Source organism: Bactrocera tryoni, chromosome 5 (assembly GCF_016617805.1).
Source record: "Bactrocera tryoni isolate S06 chromosome 5, CSIRO_BtryS06_freeze2, whole genome shotgun sequence".
Taxonomy (NCBI): domain Eukaryota; kingdom Metazoa; phylum Arthropoda; class Insecta; order Diptera; family Tephritidae; genus Bactrocera; species Bactrocera tryoni.
The window spans coordinates 39,674,746-39,692,959 of record NC_052503.1 but is presented as its reverse complement, the minus strand read 5'-3'; the positions used below and the strand labels follow the sequence as shown (position 1 = coordinate 39,692,959).

General features: G+C 38.4%; 1 protein-coding gene across 1 annotated transcript; it reads right to left on the bottom strand.

Moving 5' to 3' along the window:
• Nucleotides 1-4,148: 4,148 nt before the first annotated feature.
• LOC120777158 lies at nucleotides 4,149-4,586 on the bottom strand. Its single transcript, XM_040108302.1, has one exon. The coding sequence runs from the start codon at nucleotides 4,584-4,586 to the stop codon at nucleotides 4,149-4,151; it is 438 nt and encodes a 145-aa protein (XP_039964236.1).
• Between the last annotated feature and the right edge of the window lie 13,628 nt (nucleotides 4,587-18,214).

The following is an 18,214-nucleotide window of genomic DNA, read 5'->3' as shown; positions in this document are numbered from 1 at the left end:
CATATAAAGAGTTGTTATAATCAGAGTACTGTCAATTATTTGATTGTTTACATTGACTTTTGTCCGCCTACTATGATCCAGCGAATCACTGTGCGATGGTCTGTGACCAGTACATACGCAGTAGCAATGTCCTTCTAACTCGAAAAAAATTACAATAGGTTCATTTTTAGAAATTCAAACTGGAAGTTGCTCGACCACTATTAAGGTTAAAACAAGAAAAAATGTAAACTTCAGCTGCACCGAAGCTATAATACCCTTTAAAAGCACAAAAAGTTTCTTACAAGGATTTGATTCCGATTGTTCAGTTTGTATGGAAGCTATGTATATGCTATAGTAGACTAATATCGGCAGTTAGCTTCTTGGAGAAAAAGAACGTGTGCAATTTTTCAGATCAATATCTTAAAAACTGAAGGACTAGTTCACGTAAATACAGACGGATAGACGGAGAGACAGACAGACAGACAGACAGACAGACGGATATGGCTAAATTTACACAGTTCATCACGCTGATCATTATTTGTATAATTGTTTATAGAGTCTTCAACGTTTTCTTCTGGGTGTTACAGACATATGTAGTTATAAATATAAGAAACCCTGTTCATGGTATGAATATTATGGGTTGTCAGTTCTGGTATGAGTTACTTGGGAGAAGACGAGGTAGTATTATTTTAACACCTCCTTCTTGATTGTCACGCCCTTGCGAAATTAAGGTTAAAAAGTAAGGAAAATATAAAGGAGTATTCGGACCGAACATTTCAAACACTTTAAACTTGCAAGGACTAAAGCCAAGGAAGTGCCTTCAAGTATATAAGGCTTGTTAGTAATATGGGGATGAGTTTTCACGCGATTTTACTCATTCTAAGCACAAATATGCACCGTTATAAGAAAAACACGCTCTCTCATTTTCATTGAGACTTCATATCACTATTGTCCGATATATGCGGTACACCTGTGCAGTCTCCCGGAAGTTCGAAAACCCTTATAAACGGTTCCCTACTTTTTTGTAAGAAAAAAAGAGAAACTTCGAATTTAATTTTTATTATCAGTCGAAAGAATATTCTTTGGCATTTATTTTGTAAAGATTATCTCTTTCAAATGTTGGCCGCGGCAAAGTCGTAGATAGTCCATCCATTGAGTGCAATTTTCGTTGACCTGCTTGAGCATGTCGGCTGGCAACTGGCGAATGACACGCGTTATGTGTTGGTCCAAGGTCTGAATCGAAGCTGGATTGTTCACATTAGACTTTGAAAATCCACACAGGAAAAAGTCTAACGGTGTGATATAACATGATCTTGGTGGTGCCGAAGTGGCGCCATCTTGTAGAAACCAAATGTCGTCGAAATCACGAGCTTCAATTTCAGGCATCAAATAGGCAGTTATTACTATTGAAGAAAATACCGTTGTGTTTTCTGAAAAAAATTGCACCTCTTGAATCTCTTCAGGTTGCTCTTCGCCTCAAATGCGGCAATTTTGCTTATTTACATACTTATTGAGCCTGAAATGGGCTTCATCGCTGAATAAAAATGGGCTCAAAAACGGCGGATCTTCTTGGAACTTTTCAAGAGCCGATAGAGCGAAGCGATGTCGCTTGGGGAGGTCGGGTGGCTTCAGTTCTTGCACATGCTGTATATTGTACGCTTTCAATTTAAGATCTCGAAGTAAAAGGCGCCAAGTCTTTGCATATGTCAGTCCGAGTTTCTGCGAACGACGCCGAAGCGAATCTACATGGCCTTCGAGTACACTCTTAGCTACGGTTGCTATATTTCCTTCATTATTTTTTATGCCGTCCGGCATAGACTTTTGACACTTTTATAATCTGGGTTTCCGTTTTCTGTATGGCTTGTATGTGTAACAACGGTGCTCGAAAAGCAAAAGTAACTTCTGTTTTAAATAAATTCGTAAGTCTGAAGCTAATTAAATACTAATTTAAAAAAGATTTTGTGTTCTATTGCTGCCAATCCCGATGGGTATATGGTAGATGTTTAAAGCAGTTTTGTAAAGGGCACATAAGCGTTGTTGTAACTTGGTATGTGAACTTACTAAGGCTGCTAAAAGCGTGCATTTATATCGTTATTTTGAGCAGCTTTTTAATTAAATAAGCTAGTATGAAAGCTTAAGCATACGCCCTGAATACTATGAAATGCTACAAAAGTTGTTGCTCAAAAAGGTTTTATATCTCACACATGAGTTTCCCTCCGGAAAATTATGTAGGATTTCTGGGAAAATATAGCTAAAATATTAACCTGTTATAGAATACCACTTTCTATAATAAAGAAATATTGGGGGAGTTATTGAAAGGGAGTCAATGCTACTGTAATTGTGGTTGCTGGCCTAGATAAATGTGATTACTTCCGCAGTATAAGGAAGGCGGATAATGCAGTGGTTAGAATTTATTCGTTTAACAAATGTACATATATATAAATTTCCGTATAGATACCAACAAACTTACGAATACGAAGCACATGTAGACTAAAAAAATACCCTCCTCATAATATTGACTGCAGAAGAACAGTGTGTTTAATATTTGTTCTGTAGCAGTAAACAACGTGATATTAACTGTATATGATAAGATTATATATGTATGTGTGTATATAAAAATGATCAATTGTAGAATAAGACTATTGGTATGCCTTCAAAATGGCTTGTTGTCACAAATATGAGAGCCATATGTGATTTTAACAAGAAAAAACGTTAACTTCGGCAGCACCGAAGCTAATGTACCCTTTACAGGTGCACTTCTTTTGGTAACTATGTGTTCAGTTTGTATGGAAGCTATATGCTATAGTAATCCGATCTGAACAATTTTTTCGGAAATTATATTATTACCTTAAACAGTAATCTGTGTGAAATTTCGTAAAGAAACCACGTCAAATGTGAAAGTTTTCCATACAAGAACTTGATTCCGATCTTTCGGTTTGTATGGCAGCTACATAAGTATATGTTTTAATGGTCCGATCTGAATAGTTTCTTCCTATATAACATTATTTCTATGAACAATAACACATACCAAATTTCGTGAAGATATATCGTCAAATGAGGAAGTTTCCCATGCAAGCATTTGATTCCGATCATTCAGTTTGTATGGCAGCTATATGCTATAGTAATCCAATCTGAACAATTTCTTCGGAGATTACATTATTACCTTAAGCAGTAATCTATGTTAAATTTCGTGAAGAAACCACGTGAAATGCGAAAGTTTTTTTAATAGGTTGTCAAAAAAGTCTTGCGGTATTTTCGCCAGTTGGCGCTGAAAGCGCGTGGTTATAGTTTTATCCGTCGCATCGGGTCATGCTATACCTTTTTGGAAAGCTCATTTCACGCGCTAACACGTGCTTGATTGCGATAAAATCGCTGAATTGGTCGAAAGAGACCGGCATAGTAGCAGCCGTAGCATCGGTCAAGAGCTAGGCATGAGTCATCAAAAACTCATTTCAATTTCAATAAAAAAAAACAAAATCAATTTTTTGACAACCCATTACAAGCCATTGATTCCGATCCTTCGCTTTGTATGGCAGCTATATGTTTTAATGGTCCGATATCAGTTCCGATAAATGAGCAGCTTCTTGAAGAGAAAATGACGTTTGCAAAATTTCAAAACGATGTCTTAATAACTGAGGGATATACAGACAGATTGACAGACAGACGGGCTTGACTAAATCGACTCAGCTCAACATACTAATCATTTATATGGGTTACCCACTCGAAGTGTTACCTATTCAAACGACTATAATTTTTTAGTTTGATAATATTTTTATTGATTCCAATGACAAAAATGTATGAAAATAATCAAAAATTTAGAATCCATTCACTTTAGCTCGATATGGCCACCTTTTGCCTTGACTATGGCCCTCAAAACGGTCAAAAAAACGAGTTGCATGCTGCACGAATGTGAGCTTGTGGTATTTTGGCCCATTCACGTACAATCGCTTTCTTGAGCGCATCCATACTGGTGTATTTTTTAGTCTGCACCTTGCTCTCTAAAATGGACCAGATGGAAAAGTCCATCGGATTTGCGTCTGGTGAATTCGAAAGCCATTGTGTCGACGAAATGAAGCGTGGAACATGATTTTTTAACCACTCTGGTTAATTCTCGCTTTATGTGACGGCGCCAGTCTTGTTGGAATGTCCATTCTTTCCGGCCGAAGTGTTTACGTGCCCATGACTCTACGAGCACCTTCCAAAATATTTTCACGATAATAAGTCGCCTTTACCACCAGGCTCGATGAAAAGACTGGAGAGCGCCCATCAGCGGTCACGGCAGCCCATACCATCACTTGCGATGGGAAATTACTTCGGGTGGCCATTCGTAGGCTTAAATTCTCGTACGTGCGTTCGGTCAAGTAAACACGGTCATTTTGAGAGTTTATGAATTGCTCAATAGGGAAATTCTTCTCATCAGAAAACACAATGTTCGGAAATTCGCCACGTTCGTGCAAGTGTAACAACTCCTTCGCTCTTTCGAGTCTAACTTTTTTTTGCTGCGGTGTAAGATTGTGTCCTTTTTGGAACTTGTTAGGCTTGACCTTTAGCTCATTTTTCAACAGTCGTTGCATTGAATTTTGCGAAATTTTCAGCTCTTTAGCCATTTGATTGCCACATCGACGTGGATTTCGTTCAAGTCGAGCCTTCACTTTTCGAATCATCTCAGCTGATGTTGCTGTTTTCTTATGACCACCTCCATGGCGTTTTGCGATGCTGCCAGTATCATTGTAACGATTTATAGTGCGATACACAAACATTTTGTTCACTTCGAGATGTTTTAGCTGACGAACAATTGCTGCTTGTGATTTTCCAGCCAAATATAAAGCAATCACACTATTACGTTTAAATTCCATCACGTATAACTTTTTTTTTCACACGACACAGACTAAAATGTTTTTGTACGCTTGTAAACAATGGAATGATTTGTTATTGGTGTAAATTTAAGCGCTCTGTCATTAATAGTGTGGTAGTTATAGCAGTTTGAATTTGGTAACACTTCGAGTGGGTAACCCTGTATATAGAATACTTTATTGGGTCTTCGGCGCTTCCTTCTGGGTGTTACAAACCTCGTGACAAACTTAATATACCCTGTTCAGAGTATAAAAATTAACAGATCTTGCTTCTTTACATCGCATGTAGTCTAAATTTCATAGCTTCTTTTAAAACTTCCTTTAGTGACCGATGTCGGAAGTGAACAACTTTAGTTCACTTGGAAGATAATCATAATAATAATCGTTCATGCCTCTGCATCATATAGCAGGAGGGGGTGATGAGTGACTTGTAGAATTTGGTCTTTGTTCATCCAGAGAGGACTTTATTTCTCGATTACCATCTCAGTCCGAAGTAGCACCTGTTGGCAAGAGTTATTTTTTGCAAGATTTCAAGGCTGACGGTATTGTTGGTGTTAATGCTGGGTCCAAGATAGACGAAATTATCTACGATTTAGAAGTTATGACTATCACAGTGACGTGGGAGCCAAGTCGCGAGTACGACGACTGTTTTTTTAATGACAGGAGATATTTCGTCTTGCCCTCGGTAACTACTTTGCTTTGCTTCTTTGTCCAACCTGGGGAAAGTAGAATTAACGGCGCAGTTGTTATGGCCAATGATATCGATGTCGTACGCCAGCAGTTGTACACTCTTCAAGAAGATTGTACCTGCTCGATTAAGCTATGCAGCTCAGAATTACTTTCTCCTGAAGTAGATTGAAGAAGTTATACGATAGGGAGTCGCCTTGTCAGAACGGCTAAATCGAACGGCTTGGAACGGCTTCCGATCCTGACGGTGCTTTTGGTATTGTTCAATGTCTGTTTACACAGCCATATTAGTTTTGCACTGATACCATATTCAGCCATCGCGTCATAAGGGTAGCCCCGTTTCGCGCTGTCAAAAGCAGCTTTTAAATCGTCGAAGAGGCATAATATATTCTAAGACATTTCATAAATTTTGTGTAAAGTCAAATGAGGGTTCTTAAATTGTTTAAAAGGTATATGGTTTCAAGGAACATTATTAACCGAAGTACTGAGATTCTCGGTATCTGAGAACCTTAAAACGTTGGAGCATACTTTTCACCATTTTTTGTTGCGAGAAGCTATTTCATTGTAGACACTATTTGTGCAAAATTTAAATTCGATATTTTCATTGCAGCTTGAATTATGTATTGTAAAAGGAAATGGTTTAGAGTACTTTAGGCATGGTTGTGGTCCGATTTCGATGTAATTTGAAGATATTAGAATAACGAATATTAATATAACGGGTGATCCAAGGCAGGTACTTTTTTCAATAGCCTTTTCATGGAAAGACAACGTTTACGAAAATTCACAAAGATTGTGTTTCACGCGCTTCGCTCAACTTATGGTCAACAAAATCGGCCTAACTGAGCGTACAATTCCCAACACAATCGACCATTTTGAGACCCAGTATTCATTATTGGATAATATTCTACCGAATAGACCACGTCCATCACGCAGTGAAGAAAATATTGCAGCCGTAGCTGAGAGTGTACACGAAGACCGTGGAGAGGCGATTCGGAGACGTTCGCAGCAACGCGGACTGACGTAAAGAACGACTTGGCGCATTTTACGTTGAGATCTTAAATTGAAAGCGTACAAAATACAACTTGTATAAGAACTAAAATCACTTGACCTCCCAAGCGACATCGTTTCGCTCTATGGGCTCTTGGAAAGTTCCAAGAATATCCGACGTTTTCTAGCCCAATTTTGTTCAGTGAGGAGGTCCATTTCTGGCTCAATGCGTATGTAAGCAAGAAAACTTGCCGCCTTTAGGACGAAGAACAACGTGAAGAGATTTAAGAGCTGCCATTTTATCCAGAAAAAAACAACGGATGGTGTGGTTTGGGGCCGGCGGAATCATCGGTCCAAATTTCTTCAAATTGCGTCATTATAATCGCCTAATTGATGCCTGAAATTCAGCGAGCAGATAATTTAAGGTTTTGGGCCGGTCGAGTGAGGATGTGTTAAGTCTAAAGTCTATGCAGAAAATCCCGCTACGATTCAGGCTTTGGAACAAAACATCACGCCAATTACCAGTCGAAAAGCTCGAACGAGTCATCGGAGATTGGACTCAACGGATCGAACATCTGAGACATGGCGGCGGCCCACATTTGAAAGGGATAGTAAAATAAATGCCAAAGAATGTTGTTTGGAATGATAATAAACACTCACCATTAAATTTAAAGTATCTGTGTTTTTTTTTAAGGGGAAAGTTCAAAATGGATCATCCTATTAGGGACCAAAAGAGAACGTTCTATAACTGAGCATTTAATTAAGCTACATTGAGGAGGGAGGGTCATTCGTGGTTGAAGACATTCGAAAAGTACATTTGGGTGGATAAAATAAAACGAATATTGTTTTTGCTTTGTACTCTGAAAAAAAAAAAAAAATTTCTTTGACACCTGTAAGAAAGTATCTCCAAGTAAGAGCTCTTAACTGTAACGGGAAAGTACAACGTCTTCCACTTTTTTATGTTTTACATACTATCTGATTAAATAATTTCACCATTAACTGTCTAACTAAAAGTGTCTAAATCGTTAATTTAATCGTAAAGAAAGTTACATTTAATACGGTACAAAAATGATACAATACATTCATGCCAACTTTGCATGGATTATAATTTTAAATTACTTAATATTATTTCGTAATTTTTTCTAACTATAATTTTCCAGACCCATATAACGAATACGAGGACCTCAGTGCATACGTGAATCTCTACCGAAAATATTCGTCAATTTTTAAACTATGTTTGTGGCAATAGCGTGACGTCGTGCAAAAAATGAATGAAATCGGTTCGGTCATGAAAGCAGTTAAGGTACTTCTCTATATCTCAATGTGTTCGATATTTTAATCAAATTAGGCGGACGTGTTTTCTTGACTTAAATCTATTGTACAGGCAGAAATAAATGAAATCGGTCAGGTTTTCGCTGGATTATAACCACCCTCACCACCTATATAACAGTTATGATAGGCTACTAGAAAGTACGATTACTGAAAGGAACACGTCAGAACCATTACAAATGTCTGTAATGAATGCAAAACAGTGTTTTAAAGAAATATGGATATAGGTGTAAAAAAGAAACCGCTAACTTTTTTATAAAATCCCATATACTGCTCATAAACACCATTTTTATCTAAATGCTTTACTATATAAAGAAAGTACCCTTGAAGATATCCGAACAAAACTTTGAAGAAAAAATGCCTTCTGTGAATGTGTGGCATCCCTATCCACACTGTGAAAATGGGTAAATAAATAAATGCCCCAGAGGCATGCAATTTTACACCCGAGACGGTACAAAAGGCTTTAGCCCGGGCTAAATTTGAACGTTGAACGTGGTACCATCCACATAAAATCAATTAAAAAACTTTGCACTAATAAAGCTTAGGAAGTGTACTCCCTTACAGGGTTGTCCGCAAAGTAATAGGACTGAGTCGATTAAATAAGAATTATTGAACCAATCGTTACAATTCTTTAAACAACTTTCAAAATAGGCTTCATTTGCGTCGATGCAGCGCTGACAGCGCGATTTCCAAGCATTGAAGGCGTCACGGAAGGCGGTCTCCTGAAAAGCGTTGAGAGCCGAGGTGCAGGCTGCTTGGATCCCCTCGGTCTTTCATAGGCTTTTCAGGGAAGAAAACGAAAAAAGTTCGGGGGCCACAACTGGGCTGTCGGGGGGCTGCGGAAGCGTTGGGATGCCGGCTTTGGTCTGAGGTCTGAGTTAAAAACTTTGCGCACACGAGTCACATTGTCGGTGTTTGCCGCACTCGCAGGTCTTCCAACACGGTTTTCGTCAGCGACCTCTTCCCGGCCGATGCCACTGAAACACACCACTTCTTGCTAAAGCAACATCTGGTTAAGCCTGTTTGTCCTGACTCTCCAGGTGCTCGGAGACAATTGACCAACCGCTCGTTCGTTAGCTAGGAACGCCCTCTACGGAATCCAATTGGTGCGCGCACGCTCCGAAGTACAGTCGCGGCGAAAGAAAATCAGTCCCATTACTTTCCGGACAAACCCTGTATGATCAAAAATTGTCCAAATCAGACCGAATAATTGGACCCCAGTTCCTACAGCGAACATTTTATCGACAATATCGGTAAAGCTGTGAAATATATTATATAAATGAGGAGTGAATCATTTTCTGATAACACCATGGCTCTTTTATATAATAAAAATCTCACAGGCCATCTTTTTATTTTAATTATACTACTATGAGCAAAAAATAGTAAGACTTTGTTCATGATTTTAAAATTCTTAGTTTATTCCTCAAACTCTATGTTGTCCCCATCAAAGTAATCCCTTTTGGCCCCAAAACACTTGTGTCAACGTTTTTGCCAATCCCCAAAACAGTATTACAGTCAATTTCCGGAATAGCCTTCAATACGCATAGCGGTTCACGCTTAATGTCTTCAATTGATTGAAAACGGTTTTCCCGGAGCGGTCGTCTGAATTTGCTGATTAGCCACACGAAGCTAGATTAGTCGAATAAGATGGTTTCAGCACGATATTGGTTGAAATTTTGGTGAAAAACTCAGGAAGACTCAATGCGGTATGTGACCGGGCATTATTGTGGTACAGAAATCAAGGGTTGTCGGTCGGCCCATATTGCCGGCCTCTATTTACGAATAGCTTTCCGCAAACGATGCACAATACTCAAAAAGTATTCCTTGATACTCGTATAACCTTGATTTTTGATGGTTTGATGTGGTTTTTTCGGCTTCATTGTAAAAATCGCCGAATGCACATTACGTGCTTCAGAAAGACAAGCCTACACTAAACACTAATGATGGCTTTTTGCGAAACTTTAAATTAATAAGTCTAAAAATTCTTTGCCCACAGTAGTACAAGTATGTAATAATCTCAAAAAATAAATGAAATTGAATTCATACTAGCCCAATCTTTCAAGGATTTATACATTATTACCTGTCAGTAAGTACGATATCTTAGCAAAAGTTACTGAATGTAGAATATTGGATGAACTATAGTTTAATGCCGAAAATGAAATCGGTCCACGAATTATCCAAACTCTCATATATATATATATATATATAAATTTAATTATTTTCGTTATTCTAACAAACCGAATGATATGACCTGATATGACGGCTTTGGTCTTCGCCAAAAGTTGCAAGAGTGCGGTTACACCCGAACTTAGCTCTTTATACCCTCAGTTTTTAGACAGTGACTTCGTTTAATTTCATTTTTTGCTACTATACTTTTTGAAAGGTATTATGTCTTATGGAAAGCACATCCAGGTTTATTTTTTAATTAGAACATTTTAAATCACATATCGTTACCCGCAGTGACCCTCTGTCGAACTAGAGCTTTAACAACTTGAAAGTATTGTAACGCCATTTCCTTTTGGCGTTACAATACTTTCAAGTGATGACTTTGCAAACACAACAGTTACATTTGGTAAGCTTTACTGCTCTACAAGCTTTAATTTTAAGGTGAAAAGCACACTGATGGAGCTTTAACTGTTTCTGAGAGCTTTTATCCGATATAAATTCCTCGCCAGGGAAACTTGCCGCTGTTATCACTTGGACTCAAATTTCATTTCACCCCATTTTGTGGGTGTTTATACTGCGATTTAATACTCTTGAGTGCTTTACCTTGAAATCATTCAATTCACACGCGTGTTCTTTACATTCGACTCTTTATTCCGCGCATTTTCTCAGAATATATATGTAGAGAAAAAGAGCGACTTCGGTCACACGAATAGGAATGACATACTGAACTCGTCAAGCGGATTGCTTTCGTAAAGAGTTTCGTGGCGACTCAAGTATAAGTGCAAGCGCATAATTGTGCCATGCATCAGTCCTCCAGATAAATCCGCGAAACGACATCGCAAAGCTCTGGTCTTGCAATGATGGCGCTGCTAGCAGCGGTAGTCACGTGCTGTGTTGACCGTGGCGAAGCAGCAGCAATGCGAACGAACATGACCTTACTTAACCCAGAATGCAAATGGGCGCCGCTGGCGTTGCTAACAAAATGGAGCTGGTAAGCGGATGGAGGTTAGTTGGGGCGAGCTGTATCGTGGGAACGCGCCGCAAAACCGTTGTTTTAAATGAACTGATAGATATAAATATCTCTCTGAATATATAGTATATGTTGTATTTAAAGAGTTTGTGAGGAAACTTTATGCGCAGGGCTTGGTGTTCGAGGTTGGGGGTTGGGAGTTGTGTGTTTTTGTGGTTTTATTGTGGCGCTGCGTCGCGTTTCCTTTGTGGGCGCTGGCGAGTTGGCTTGGTATAAATCCGAGCTGTGATGTGTGAAATATGCGCGACATGTAATCAAATCAATGCAGAAAGGCAGCGGCATGTCACACATAATGTGTGACAGACAATCAGCGAATTGTCTGAATGAGTGACTGATAAAATGACAATCGAATGGAGAGAAGCGATGCACGCATTTGTCAACATTCGTGCGTGGTTGGAGGTTGAGAAGATATTTTGGGAAGAAGAAAAAATAATTATTGTTACAGGGGATATGTTAAATTAGCGCAGTGTAATTTCTACTATTAAAATAATTTATCAATTATGGACCGCTAAATTTTTTCTATAGACGATGACTATTATTATTAAACTTCTGTTTTAATGAAATTTCACTTAATTGATTTCATGATAGTACTGCAACCGAATTTTCGACGGGTTTCAAGCAAAAATCGGCCGATACTGCTGCAATTTCATGTTCGATATTTATACGAAGTTCATCAAGCGTCGCTGGCTTGTTCGTGCTTTCCAGTAAATCGATTGTGACATTCGGTGTGTGGCTTGTGGCGCCGTCCTGGTGGAACCACATATTGACCAAGTCTATATCATCCAATTCGGGCCGAAAGTATTCAGTTATCATTGAGCGGTAGCGATTCCTAATCATAGTAACGTGCCGGTCTTGATCATCACGGAAGAAGTACGGTCCGGTGACGCCGCCGGCCCATAAACCGCACCAAACCGTAATTTTTTCGGGACGTATTGGTGACTTGTGGAGTACGTATGGATTGCTGCCTGCCCATTTAGCCAGGAATTAGCCTCATCATACACGACTTTGGTCGTCAAGCGGTTCCAGTTATTGCGTCAATTTGATCTTGTAAGAATTTAGGCCAAGATTTTTTGGCAAAATTCGCCACAACGACGTCACCGAGATGCTCAACGCTTGAGATCGATGTGTGAGAGACTGATTTGGGTCTTCCTCAATTGATGCGCCAGCGGCAGCAATATTTTCGACACTATGACCACTTCTTTGCCTCACTGGCATGAGAATATTTTTTACTGTGCCTGTGGATTCAAATTTATTCACTAGACGTTCAACTGCTGATCTGACAGGACCATAAAGTGGACGTAGCGCTCTTAAACTTGAACCCACTGAATCCGAATTTCGGTAGTAAATTTTAATAATTTTGACTCGTTGTTGGATCGTGTTTTCCAGAGCTCCACAGTAACTGCTGTCATTGACGAAATGTTTACTATTTATCCATGAAAATTCAGGAGAATATTCTGCAAAAGCCTTACTATAATGAAGCATTGGTTCTTAAAAAATGGATTGCTCTGTTTCATAAAAAGATCATAAGAATAGTTCATGTTTCAGAAGGATTAACCCTATTACCCGTAAATATTGTACAAATTATTTTGGCGTGGCTGTATTGTGAATTTGGCATTATAAAGGTAATATTACAGCTTGATACAAGAAGCTTTCCAAAGTAAACAGGACTTTTTGAATCTAGCGCCCCCTGGTGGCGCCATCTATATGTCGACTGGTGCGTTGGAATCTGCTATCTTTATCGATTGTCCAGTAAGTGTCAGTATGTTTGTGTTATCGGTGCGAAAAAGAGCTTCTAACAAAGAGCCAACATTAAGTTTTGTTTTAAAATTGGTAAAACTTTTACCGAAACGTTTCTATTGATGAAACAAGTTTATGGCGACGATTGCCTATCCCGTAGCAGAGTGCACGAGTGGTTTCAACATCTTCAAAGGGGTCGTGAGGACATAAATGACGATCGACATGTGGGCCAATCAAAATCCGTTATCACCGGAAATTCCATCGAAACTGTGCGTGAGTTCCTCAAAAATCAGCCGAAATCATCATTAATCATCATTGAAATTCATGGAAATGGAATTGAACATCTTCAAAACTTCGTTTTATCGCATTTTGGCCATACTTTTGGGCTTACGAAAGGTGTGTGCACGGCTTGTTCCGCATAAATTGACTGACGACCAAAAATCTGTCTCATCTATCGACGCTTGTGACCGATTATTTGACCAAAAATCACATTTTATCCATTAACCACTCCCCATTCACCTGATATGGCACTGTGCGACTTCTTCCTTTTCGGGAAAATGCATTTGCCCATGAAAGGAAAGCGTTATGCAGACGTAAAGGCCAGAGAAGTGAAGGTCTTGTTCTGCTTCCACCGGCGACTACTGCGTCGAATACTCTTAGAGCTGGACTGTTTTTATTCATTCGGAAGATATGACATAGCCAGCGTTGTCGCTATCTCTTATTTCGCTGAACTATATCAAAGTCGCCGTATATCTCGTACAGCTCATCGTTCCATCGACTGCGGTATTCGCTATTGCCAATGTGCATAGGACAATAAATCTACCGCAGATCCCTTCTCTAGAAAACTCGTAATGCTGACTTATCAGATGTTATCATCGTCCATGCCTCTGCACCATTTAGCAGGATGGGGATGATAAGCGGCTTGTACTTAGTCCGGAGTAGCACCTGTTGGCATGAGATATTCTGCGTTGGCTCGAAATCCAACGTTGTTATTGGTGCTAATGCTGGTTCCAAGATGAACGAAATCATGCATGATTTTGAAGAAGTAGAAAGTGGCAGTAAAATGTAGTAATAAATACAACTATCAACTATAGTAAGTGCAAAGGACCAACCTTGTCATAAGAGTTTTTGCATTAACATTTCAACCTGCAACACTGTAGCAGGACATTTTACAGTTCTAAGAGCAGCTGTCTGTCTGTTTACGCTGCTTGGCAGTAACTTCGAAAGCACTACTTCGACATATCTTCAACGTATTCGGTTTGTTTTATTTCATCTGGCACAGTTTCAATTTCTCTTTGTTTGCCCCCATTTCGACTACTCGACAAAAATGTTCAAGATGGTTGAACAGTAGAAATTGTATGAATTTCGAGTATTTTTTCTTCGATAGCAACACGATTACAACTTTTGTTTGTCTCATGTCCGAGCAGATTGTGATCGCTTTGAACAAGTGAGCATAACGGCAGAGGGCGCATAGCGAATGACTGCAATGGGTGCACAAAACGAGCAGCTTCGTTTGAACAGCCAACAACAACAGCACAAGGCGCCTTCGTTGTAATGCAACGTGGTGCTTTTGGGTTTTTTACCAAGAGGTTGGGCATTTTTAGGCGCTTCAGAATTGCTGACAACCAATGTACAATGGTGTTGGTGTGGCCTTCCGGGTTTGGTGTTCACATTGGTAACTACACTGGTTAAATACCGTAATGAAGTCTGCTTGTACAATATAATGTTCCATGTTTGCCTTACGTGCCTGGGATGTGTTATTTTCATTTCACATTCATGCAACTGGCGCTCTTGGCGCTCCTGCCGGCTACCAATGGCGTTTTATTCAGCTTTTTCAGTATTGCGTTGCAGTTTTTCTTTGGATTTCCGGTTGAGTTTCTTTTTCTATATCTTGGTTCTCGGTCTTGCTTGGATCTTAAGTCGCCAGCTGCTGGTGCACATGTACATTTGGATGCATTCACGTTTTGTTCTCCAACGTGTATGTGCTTAGGTTTTCATTTGCTCTCTACTAGTGTAGCACAGCAAAGTAGGTGAAAGGGGAAAAATGGCAAAGTAGCACATGGCAAATTATAGAAGCTGAAGTAGGTATAAAAATCAGTATAAATAAGCAAATATTAGTACAAAATAATTGCATTCATTTTTTTATTTGCCAATTTTGACCGAGTTTTTCCCTCGTCATCGTCTTCTTGCGTAGTAAATACGTGAATATGTGTGCATATATGGCATTTCATATATTTACAGTTTTCTAGAAAAGTGTTACGTTAATCTCTAAATTAAATATTTGCCAATTGAGTTGTTGTTGTAAATCAAACTGAAAAGATAAAATATACAGAGTTTTGCCTAGATGACAGTCCTTGACCCGATGAAAAACTGGGTCCTTTTCGATTACGTAGACCCGATGAAAAAATCGTGACCGTTCCAATTACGTAGACCCGACTGTCGTAATGACTGTAATGGTCTAGAGCTTGGATAGTAGGTATTGAAGGTATTATAACTGACTAATAATAATAAAAATAATTTATTTCTTCCGAAATAATCTTCGATGGCCACTGTTGATGATCTCAGAGAATCTTACTATAAACCTTTTTCTATTTCTTGGAATGAAAACCATGACAACAGCAGAATAAAATATCAATCAGTTAATTAGCATTGATTGGTGATTGAAATAGATAGAGTTATGAACATAGCGAAATTCTGTAATCTAAATAAATCGGACTATATCCTTCAAAGGTTGGATTTCAATAGTTATTTCTAGATCAGAATACTCTCTAGACATTAATGAAAAAAAAAGGTTTAATAAGAGGAAAGGTCGGTTTAAGCCGACATGTTCAAAATGGACTACAGTGTGGGGACGTGGTTATACTCCGAGGATCGCGATATCTCATTCTGATCATTCCGTCTACCACACACAGCTTGCATCTTAGCGAAAGCATTAGGCATAAAGACAACCTGTGGAGTTCTGCTAAATAATGACGTGAAGGTATGGAAAGCGACCATTTACACATATAGACAGCGGTATTACTAGCCTTGTAGTCGTCATAGATCAATTGCTTTAAGTGGTCATATGCAGCTATAATTTAAAAAAAAATTATTGATTTAAATATTATTTTCTTAATGTACATACATATATTCAAGAATACACACAGAAAATTACAAATCGTTCTGGTGAATATTTTCGAAGTTACGCGCAAATTTGAAAAGGCATTTTAGAGTGCTTGGAAGTGCATTGCAAACTTTAAACGCGTTTTTCTCAAAATGGTTTTTTCAAAGTTGATGATCAACGTTACGCAAAAACGACTATACCGATTAGTCTAAAATTTTAGCACAAGCTTCTTAAATATATTTTTTAGAACATAGTCGAAGATTTTTTCTCAACGTTAAATATGTTTTTTATAAACAATTTAAGACCGAAATTTTGATAAGAAATCGATTTTTTTTGTTGAGAAACCACCATTTTGTCAAAAAATTTTATTTTGCTTATTACATCGATTTAACATTACTTTAACGAAATCTGCTTGGCTTTTTAATTTCAGAGAATCCAGTTGAGAGATAAAGTGGTCAACGAAAAACGTCTGTTTTGAGAAGAGCTCCTGGAGATCAGCTGTAGTTCCTTCCCAAATAAATATTCTTACTAACACCAAGTCTTACAATTCAGTTGAAAGATACAATAATGTGTGCACATTTAAAAGTTTTTTAGCAAAAATTATGGAAAATTCGCTTTTTTCGGCCTTCTAACTGTGTATAACACCTTAAACTAACCACCACTTATCCATAATTTGAATTTCCGGTCTCAGGAACATTTTCGGCAACATAAATTCAGACGAGTTGGTCAAGTCAGGAGTTTTTTTCTGGTCGAATTCGATGTAGAGATAATACTATGTCCGCTAGCAATGATCAAGAGCTCAATGCATGATTGAAATAAATAGTTCAGAACAGATGGAAATCTTTAACCTATAACAATCAGTTGCAACATCGAAGGGAGTTAGGAAAAGGTTCTACGCTAGCCCGGCTCTATTACAAACCAGACATTGAACTCTTAAAATCCAACAGATACCAAACCTTAAATGTCTATCTATAAAAAATATAACGGAGATAAGTACAAGGTTTGTTCAAAAAGAGCTGACTCCCTGTGACTTTTTTCTCACCAAAACTGAAGAGGTCCATGAAAGGACGACGCTACGCTACGATTGCGGAGACAAATAACTGCATGAAGAAGCTAAACAAGATCACAAAAAATTACTTATTTAAGTGTTTTGAGGATAGAAAAAGATGCTGGCAAAAGTGCAATATATCTGGGGTAATTAATGTGTAGGGGGCAGAATTGATATTCATGAATAAAAAAACATAAGACATACAAAATTCGCGACAAGTTTTGTACAAACCTTGTAGTTTCATTCATTGGCACCAAGTTGTAAAAGTCTTACGATAGACAATTAGAATTAAAATCATAATCGTGATTGTTGACAATGAGACCCACTACCTTTCTGTTTCGGTATAGCGATCCGATGGCTTTATGTATAAAAAGTACGTGTCACGTTGTATGTCCGCGATGAACTCCTAAACTGCTGAACCGATTTTAGTAAAATTTAGCACACTGTGTCCAGTTCGAACCAACTTAGGAGATAGCATAGTAAAAACAATTCATAAATAAAGAATATAGTGAAAGCTCTATTAAATGGACGTCCTATTAAGCTGACATCTCCTTTAACCATGCACATTGTTGATGTTCATTAAGTAATACAATCTATTAAGCGGACAACTCTATTAACTGGACAAAAAGACTGGTAACCAGACATTGATAAAGATGGCCTTAAAATCGTTATTATTCCAATGAAATTTATTAGTATGAACTTATTCAAAATTATATCTTAAGTACAATCCCCTGGATTCCTTTACCGACAAAAACGCTTTCGCCTTTATTCGTAAATAAAATTTTAACTGAATTGAATAGTCTATTAGTATTATAGTCTATTCAGAACTAACTCTTAGTTCGCTGAACTATGTTAATTTCGTCGTATATCTCGAGATCCATCGACTGGCGGTACTTGTCATTGCCAATGCGCAAAAGATCATAAATCTTCCGGAGTGCTTTTCTCTCGAAAACTCGTAACGCCGACTCATCAGATATTGTCATCGTCCATGCCTCTGCGCCATATAGCAAGGACGGGAGAGTTGAGTGACTTGTAGAATTTGGTCTTTATTCATCGAGAGAGGACTTCTCTTCTCAATTGCCAATCAAGTTCAAAGTAGCACCTGTTATTCTGCTTCGACGCTGAGGTTGTTGTTGGTGTCAATGTTAGTTCCAAGATAGACGCAACAGATACTTCGGTCTTTCGACTAGCATGATGTGTTTCCTATTTACCAACTCCCATGTGCCCGTATCATCTCGGGTATAGAGTTAAATGTTTCTAATGCAGTTATTTGGCGAGTTATCACCCTTTTAATA